Source organism: Centruroides vittatus, unplaced genomic scaffold (assembly GCF_030686945.1).
Source record: "Centruroides vittatus isolate TY-2023 unplaced genomic scaffold, ASM3068694v2 contig_3079, whole genome shotgun sequence".
NCBI lineage: Eukaryota > Metazoa > Arthropoda > Arachnida > Scorpiones > Buthidae > Centruroides > Centruroides vittatus.
The window spans coordinates 1-9,697 of NW_027121981.1; the positions used below are offsets into that span (position 1 = coordinate 1).

Genomic DNA, 9,697 nt, shown 5'->3' on the forward strand with positions numbered 1-9,697 from the left:
GCACAAGAGCCATACAGGCTATGCTGCGCCATGACAAATGGTAAAATTAAACAAAGCTAAATATATATATCACAAGGCGTCAATACAACACAAAAACACAAAAAAACAGAACAACACAAATATAAATATATAATAAATAAATAAATAAATAAATTAGTTCACTTAAATATCTCTATTAATTTTTATAACTTTCAAAAAGTTCAGTATCTTATCAAGATTTGGCCTCTGGCCCAAAATCTCTCTCAAAGTTGCATTTCCAAAATGCTGTCTGCGACTCTGGTCAAAAGCAACACAGTTGCAAAGTATATGTTTAACACTTAAAGTACAAATGCAATACTGGCATACTGGCTGGTCATCACCCTTCAAAAGGTATTGATGAGTAAGCCGAGTATGTCCAATTCTCAGGCGAGTAAGAATGACTTCAGATCTCCTATCATACTGTTTCTTGTGTGTCCAATTTTCTATTATAGGTTTGATCTCGTAAAGTTTATTGTGGACTTGTTCGTTCCACACATTTTGCCATCTCTCTGCTAGTCGTTTTTTAACAACCAGCTTCAAGTCACCTCCTTCAATGAACATTGTATGCTGAGAAGGACTTGCTGACTTTGCAGCTGCATCAGCTGCTTCATTCCCTTTTATACCTACATGGCCTGGGACCCAACGAAATTTTACAAAAATATTACTTGCAATAAGATGGCAAAACAGTTTGTGAATTTTAATCACTATAGAGTGAGAACTAGGTTCATGTGAGATCAAAGCCTGAAGTGCACTAACTGAGTCAGTGTAAATAACACAGCGACGATGACCTTTCCTAATTACATATTTTAAGGCTAAATAAATAGCCTGCACCTCTGCAGTAAAGATGGAAGAATTCGATGCGATTTGTTCTGCCACGATCTCATCCTGGCAGACAAAGGCTGAGCCAACGTAATCAACCGATTTCGATCCATCAGTATAAATAGGAATTAAATTCCTGTCGTAGTGTTGAATTTCTGCAAAGTGCTGCCTATAGATGTAGTCCGGGGTGGAATCCTTAGGAAACTGCTTTAAGCTAAAGTCAACATTAATCACAGGAGTTGACCAAGGTGATATATTATCGACCTCGACCTGTGAAATGTTGCTTGTGTCCAGGTCAATCGTGCTGCTTACATTCTCCATTCTAATGTCAAATGTAGGGACACAACTTGGGCGAGCTGTAAATAATCTTTTCAGCTGAGTATCTGATACTCTACAATAAACTGAAGGTTTAGCCAGAAATTTCTGTTTAATGTAATAGAACAAAGACAACTGCTCTCTCCTGAGAGATAGTGGAGGCTCATAAGCATCCACGTACAAACTTTGAACAGGAGAAGTTCGAAATGCACCAGTGCACAAACGCAATGCTTGATGGTGGATTGGATCCAGCATCCGAAGAGTAGATTCTCGCGCAGAGCCATAAACAACACATCCATAATCCAGCTTAGAGCGAACGAGGGCTCTATATATCCTGAGCATCGAACATTTGTCTGCTCCCCAGGATGAGCAGCATAATACCTTTAAAAGGTTCAGAGATTTTAAACATCTACTCTTCAAATTGCGCAAGTGTGGCAAGAACGTCAATTTATGGTCGAACACAACACCCAAAAATTTTGCTTCGTTGACCATTGGGATTTTAACCCCATTTAGGTGAATTTCAGGTTCCAGGTGCAAACCACGCCTTCGGCAAAAGTGGATGCACGAGGTCTTCTCTGCATTAAAAGTAAAACCATTGATCTTGGACCAACTGTCTATGCGATTTAGGGAGGTTTGCAGTTGTCTTTCAATAAAACTCATGTTAGTAGACTGACAGGAGATCTGAAAGTCATCCACATACAAAGAGTGTTTCACACTGGAAGGAAGACACTTAGCTATGCTATTAATTTTGATTAGGAACAGAGTCACACTCAGAATAGAACCTTGAGGAACACCCTCTTCTTGTGTGAAAGGCCTAGACAAAGTGTTGCCCATCCTAACTTGGAATCTTCGATTCTGCAAGAAGTTTTTTATAAAAATTGGCAGATTACCCCGCAGTCCAAATTCATGCAGATCGCGGAGTATTCCATATCGCCAGCAGCGATCATAAGCCTTCTCTATATCGAAAAACACAGACACTAAGTGCTGTCGTCTAACAAACGCTTCGCGTATAGATGTTTCAAGGTTTACTAGATTGTCTGTGGTACTTCTGTTCCTACGAAATCCACTCTGATGTGGTGAAAAGTAGTTCTTTTCCTCTAGGAGGAACATCAGGCGTCTGTTTACCATTCTCTCGAAAAGTTTGCAGAGACAACTAGTCAGAGAAATTGGTCTATAATTAGAGGGATTCTTGCAGTCTTTACCTGGCTTGGGAATGGGAATTATGATAGATAGCCTCCAAGAGTCTGGAAAAGTATGTTCTGTCCATATTCTGTTGAACAGATTCAGAAGGTTACTAAGGGAATTGTCTGACAGATTTTTAATCATGCTGTAATGGATTTTATCCGGACCTACAGCAGTATTCCCCGAGCGAGAGATTGCTGTACATAGTTCTATTCTGCTAAATGGCACATTATATTCCTCATTAGATGGAGAGTGGAAGTTTAGATATTGTTTTTCACTTTGGACTTTATAAGCCTGGAAATTTGTTGTATACATAATATTGCTGGATGAAGACGAAAATGTTTCACCCAACAAATCAGCAATACCTTTAATGTCACTGATTATTGTGCCATTATTTTCCAGCATGGACAGAGAGTGAGAAGCATATTTCCCATTAATTTTATGGATTTTATCCCAGACTGCTTTTGAGCTGGTGGAAGATGTTATGCTAGAAACATACTTCCTCCAGGAATCCCTTTGGCTTTGCCTCCTTATTTTTCTGGCATTTGCCTTTGCTTTTTTAAAAGCTATCAAATTCTCAGCAGTGGGGTATCTTCTGAAAATCCCCCATGCTTTCTTTTGTTTTTTAAATGCTGCCTCACAATTCTGATCCCACCATGGTTTCGGATGTTTTGGATATCTGGTTGACGTTTTCCCCATTGTTTTTTCGGCTGCCTGAATAATACTGGAAGTGACAACTTCTACTGCATCATTGATATCGGCAGTATTGACCATTTCCTCAGTGATGTTAGCCAAAGAGGAAAATGCAGGCCAATCTGCCGATTCAAATTTCCAGCGTGGTGGACGGGCTGTTTCACAGCTTCCTCTGCCCCTATATTTTAAAAATATTGGAAAGTGGTCACTGGAAAGTGGATTAGATCCAACCTCCCATGTAAACGCTGAAAACAGATTTGGACTAGCTAATGTCAAATCAATGGCAGTAAATGTTCTTGTTGGGGCGTGGAAGTATGTCACTTCTCCAGTATTAAATAAATACAGTTGGTGATTACCTATGAATCTTTCAATGGCTCTGCCTCGACAATTGATGTCGTGACTGCCCCACATTGGATTGTGGCCATTGAGATCACCAAGTAGAATAAACGGAGTTGGCAGTTGTTCAACCAAGTCATCCAATTCATCCTCATTGACTCTGACATCTGGTGGCAAGTATATGGAACAAACTGTGACAGTTACTCCAATTGAAATTCTGACTGCCACAGCTTGCAGCTCTGTTCTTATTTGTACCGGTAAGGAAGGGATGCAATTTGAAACCAGTACAGCCACACCTCCACTGGCGCGAGTGTGGCTATCATCATCCTTACGGTAAAGATTAAATCCTTTTAAAGTAATTTTTTCTCCAGGTTTTAGATGTGTTTCCTGGAGTGCCACGCAGAGAGATGTGGTAGATGATGTCAAATGTTTAATGTCAGAGAAGTTGTTGCGGAAACCACGACAGTTCCATTGGATTATTTTATAATCCATTATGTGGTTGAGGCAGCATTCTTTGCGAGGGTATCTCTCTTTAATTTAACAGGCGGTCTCTCTTTTGGAGGTGACATTGGTTTTTTTACCTCCACATTATTCTCTTCATCAGAGATATCAGAGAACTCGCTCACAGACTGAGTCTCTGATTTTTTAGCTTTAGAGAGAGCTGCTTTCACTCTCTGTTTGTTTAATGGGTTCTTACTAGCCTTTTTTGAACCCAGGTTTCTTGTTATCACCCCTGTTTTAGGTAGGGGTGTTTTTTGTTTTGTATTGTCATTTTCTGCTGTTTCTTTTGAAGGGATCAGTAAACAATTTGCATGGCGAGTGAAAGATTCCTTTGGGGAAACAGAAATGTCTGTCTGAACTTCACATGTCTTAGTGAGTTTCAGAGCAGCAGCAAATGTTTTTTGTTTCAGTGGTGCACTTGAAGTGACCATGCGACGTGCCTCTGGGTAGGGTAAGTTGTTGACTGTTTTTACACGCTGTATTTCTTTTTCTCTCTGCCATGCAGGGCATTTCCGGGAGTAAGCAGGATGGGCATCTTTACAGTTCACACAGCATGGGGTACTTTTACATTCTGTACTGTCGTGACCCTCAGTCCCACACTGTGCACATGCGCTTTTTCCTCGGCAGGATGTTTGCGAGTGTCCAAACCGCTGGCATTTGAAACAACGCAGCGGATTTGGGATATATGGACGGACTGAGCAACGTAGGTATCCTGCTGTTATAAAGGATGGCAATGTTGGTTTGTTGAAAGTAAGAATCAGGTGTTTGGTTGGTATCAACTTTCCATCTCGACGAATTGAAATGCGCCGGACAGCAACGACACCTTGATCTGAAAGACCAATCTGAATATCTGATTCGTCTTCAGACATCAGATCAATTTCAGATATCACACCACGTGATGAGTTTAAACTTCCGTGTGGTGTGACAGTGATTTCCATTTCTCCCAGGGTCTTTGTTTCTAGAAGTTTTGCAGATTGTTGTGGGGAGGATGTTTCCACCAGTAAATCACCTGATCTTAATTTCTGAATTTTTTTCAAATCTCCAATAGTCGACTGGAACAATTTTTGAATCAGAAAAGGAGAAGCTTTAGATAATGGTTTGTCACCAGTTGCGTGTACTATTAAGTACGCTGGGGTACTGGACATTTTTAAATTTTTCCGCTCTTTCGGATCTTTTATTTTTGGGGAATCCATGATTAAAAGTAAAACATTCAGCTTCTGGTGACCCCACCCACCATGGGGCCCAACAAGGGGATGCCGTCACATGGGAGACTCCCATAGACCGTCGCACCAGGGTTTCCCAGGAGCTATACCCTCACAATGCAGTCGAGAAAAGCACACCTTGTCTGACGTGTCTGCCCGGTCTGCATCGATCGGTTGACTCCAAGCCGAGGTCAACAATGACTCAACGACCAGCCGATTGACTCAAACGGAGCCTGATTTGAGCCTCCCGTTTATCCGAAGCAGGGGCCAAAGCAGTGTGTTGGGGACGGTATGTTGCCCCTCAACTACCAGGATCCCCCTTTCCGGCATACGGGCCACCACGCACGGCAAACACGTGGGTGGGCGTTCAGATCCCAGGGATGGTAAAGAAGAAATACTAAACCATCTCTGGGAGGTCCCCTCACCACGAACAGGAACCCACATCGAGGGGCTATCGATAAGATGAACCGACAGACATTTTTTATTAACGTGCTATTGCGTTTACAGAAATGTAGGAAGTAGAATATATATATATATATTTATGTTATTCATAGGTTGCGATTAGTTACACTATTAGGTCGAAAAGCGGCCGAAAAACAAAATCTTACTGTTGGGAATGAGATGGATCGGTTGGGCTTCGCCCACAATTATCAACATTGAGGAGTAGATGACTGGAAGGACGTCATCTTTAGTGACGAAAAAGTTTTCAGTTCGACAAACACTGGGCCTGTGTGGGTGCGTCGCCCACCATCGACGCGATATAATCGTGATTACGTGTGGCGCACCCAAAGAAGCGGGCGTTTTTCCATAGGTGAGTGTTATAATGATGTGTTTTGGTGTATTTATATCAATAACTATTTGAACATGACAACTGCTATGCAGTTGCATTTTATAAAGCACGAGTTTATTGAAGTTTTCTGTTTACAGCTATATGGGGATGGATGTCATCGGCTGGTCCCGGGGAGTTGGTCCGCATAGACGGTCACCTCACCGCCGGTCAATACCTTGAAATCCTGGAGCAGGTTTTATTGCCGACGGTGAGGGCCGTCTACGGAGAAGAACGCTTCTTCTTCGTTCATGACCGCTCCCCGGTGCACACAGCTAGAATTGTAAAAGACTGGATAGAACAACAACCGCAGATAGCGGACATGGGATGGCCGGGGAGAGGGGCGGACATGAATCCAATTGAGCATGTGTGGTCCGAGCTTGCCCGCGGCCCCATTAACGCATCCAATCCCAACGACCTTTGGGACATCGTCTATGGTCGTTGGGAAAAGCTGCGCGAGGGCATGCTATGTCAAAATCTTGTGGCAAGCATGCCCTCGCGTATGAATGCGGCCGTGGACAAGGTAGGATTTTGGACAAGGTTCTAACCTCTCCCCGCCATCTGAGTTTTTTTTTGTTTTATACCGTTATGTTCTGTTAACGAATCATCGAAGTAATGATTAGTTGCTATGTTCTGTTAACGAATCATCGAAGTAATGATTAGTTGCTATGTTCTGTTAACGAGTTGTTTGTAACATGAGTTAATAAATGGATTTACTTATTTTTAATCTGTGTGTTTAGCAAAATAATCATAACATTGTTGCACAATTAATTGTTATAACAGTTAATATAACTGTTTCTTGACGATAATGTGCATTGCTTGCGGATTGATTGCTTATATATACTTGTTATCTCTGATTCGCGAATCTGATATAGGTGGGTAACGAGTCACGACCAATATGCTTTATGCAGGGTGTGACCAACAAGAATGGCCAATCAAGCAAGTAGAACAAGGTGTGGCTAATACCTTTTATCAAATCATGTTCAAGGAATTTTTCCAATGTTTTATTGGATAAAAAAAACTAATACATTTCGTGTTTTGTCTGTCAACTTGCAAAACGTAATCAGTAAGCAATAAAGTGGATAGTTTGCGAAAAGGAGACGGAAAAGCTGCCATTCGTAGATTAGATCACAATATCTTTAAAAATACTTAAAAACATATAAAGTAAATTTAAATGCTATAAAAATAGTGATAACGTAAGTAGTGTAGAATTAAACGAATGACATGTCATGTGATATGCGAATATTTACAAAATATAAAAGGTCGACTCGAAAATAATGTGAATTTAAAATGAGATATGATTATAAAATGGCAATATATTTTATTAATATATATATATATATAATGAATAAGAAGATATGTGAAAACATTTTTTGCAAACTTTTACCCTCAATAAATATTTATTCATTATACAAACAACGCAATGTTCATTGCAATTTTAAATCTTAAACTTTATACAAGTATAATTTAAAAGAAATCGATTTAGAACATGATAAAAACAAGTTTATAACGGAAACGGAAATAAATTATAAAAATTGTATTAAAAATAAACAGTTCTGACAAAACTGATTTATTAAATATCATGGACAACATTCTGTTCAATAAAATTAAACGGTAAACTTGACATGTGACCTGCCTCCAACAAGGAAGGGAGTTTTCGTTTACAGAGTAACGTGATAATTCGCGCGTTGTTGTCGTTAACGGTGGGTGTGGGTGGCAGCTCAATTGACACCCTGTTGTGAAAGTAATAAAGTTTAACCGACCTTGACAGACGTGTCTAGTTACTAAGAATAAGAAGTGGGGAGAAGTTGTTTAAACGGTAATAAAACGCGGTTCATTAAGGGACTCTCCTACTCTACTCATATTACCGCAAAAGCAATAAACACTTAACACTGGACTTTAAAACACGGTCAATTCCTATCCGATTACAAAGGAACCGACGACAATTGGTGAAAGTTGAGTTAATCTATTGGCGAGCGAGACCTGATCTGTTTATTTTAAAGCCGTATCGTCTCTAATTACAGGAAAATGAAGTAAATAAAACATTATAAAGAAAGAAAATTATCAAAATAACAGATAGAATCATAATTTCTGATAATCAGGGCCGCGATTTGACGATTTAAAAAATAAATAAATACAGCGGACGCGAAGCTAGCATTGATGAGCTACTAGTTATGTCAACCCGTAGCACGCTTGACTGCACACATTAGTCCCTCCCGCTCGATTTCCTCGCCCCCATTACGGCGCAAATCGGAATCAGTCCACTCCAAACGCCTTTGATAACAGGTAGGACGTCCTGGCTTATCAATTGAACTGCTTCCGCCCATGCGCAATCGATCGGCTGTTAGACAAGCATTATGGACAGACGTCAAAAAACAAAGAACCAATAACGAAAATATACAACAATTAAACTGCATGGGTTTTGTAATAACAAAATGTATATAGATATAAATAAATAAATAATTAATTAAATTTCTTTATGAATATTTGTAACTTTTAGAAAAGTTCAATAATTTATCAACATTTGGCCTCTGGCCCAAAATCTCTTTAAAACTTGCATTTCCAAAATGCTGCCTACGAATCCGTTCAGAGGCGATGCAATTGCTCAGTATGTGCTTAACACTTACATTACAGTTGCAATACTGACATACAGGCTGGTCATCACCCTTCAAAAGGTATTGATGAGTCAGTCGAGTATGTCCAATTCTCAAACGAGTAAGAATGACCTCAGATCTCCTGTCATAAGGTTTCTTCTGTGTCCAATTTTCTATCACAGGTTTGATCTCGTGTAGTTTATTGTGGACTTGTGCGTTCCACACATTTTGCCATCTCTCCTCTAGTCGTTTTTTAACAACTAGCTTCAAGTCACCTCCTTCAATATGCATTGTATGCTGAGAAGGACTTGCTGACTTTGCAGCTGCGTCAGCTTCTTCATTTCCTCTTATACCTACATGGCCTGGGACCCAACAAAATTTTATAGAGAAATTCCTCGCAAAAAGATGGCAAATCAGCTTACGAATTTTAATCACTATGGAGTGAGAACTAGGTTCATACGAGATCAAAGCCTGAAGTGCACTAACTGAGTCAGTGTAAATCATGCAGCAACGATGACCTTTCCTATTTATATACTTTAAGGCTAAATAAATAGCCTGCAACTCCGCAGTAAAAATGGAGGAATTTGGTGCGATTTGTTCTGCCACAATTTCATTCTGGCAGACAAAGGCTGACCCAACGTAATCATCCGATTTAGACCCATCAGTGTATATAGGAATTAAATTCCTGTCACGATGTCGAATTTCAGCAAAGTACTGTCTATACATGTAATCTGGGGTGGATTCCTTAGGAAATTGCTTTAAGCTAAGATCGACATTTATCACAGGAGTTGACCAAGGTGATATACTGTAAAGCTCAGGCTGTGAAATGTTGCCCATATCCAGGTCAATCGTGCTGCTGACATTCTCCATTCTTATGCTGAATGTAGGGACACTACTTGGGCGAGCTGCAAATAATCTTATCAGCTGAGTATCTGATACTATACAATCAACTGAAGATTTAATCTGAGATTTCTGCTTAATATAATAGAACAGAGACAACTGCTCTCTCCTGAGAGATAGTGGAGGCTCATAAGCATCCACGTACAAACTTTGAACAGGAGAAGTTCGAAATGCACCAGTGCACAAACGCAATGCTTGATGGTGGATTGGATCCAGCATCCGAAGAGTAGATTCTCGCGTAGAGCCATAGACAACGCTTCCATAGTCCAGCTTAGAGCGAACGAGGGCTCTATATATCCTAAGCATCAAAC

The 9,697-nt window shown here is 40.2% G+C and overlaps 1 protein-coding gene across 1 annotated transcript; it reads right to left on the reverse strand.

Annotated features, from left to right (window-relative positions):
- Nucleotides 1–4,060: 4,060 nt before the first annotated feature.
- LOC136973064 (uncharacterized) lies at nt 4,061–5,057 on the reverse strand (the record flags this gene model as incomplete). Its single annotated transcript, XM_067267751.1, has 1 exon — nt 4,061–5,057. A coding segment is annotated over exon 1 (997 nt), but the record flags the coding sequence as incomplete, so codon positions are not given.
- Nucleotides 5,058–9,697: the final 4,640 nt, after the last annotated feature.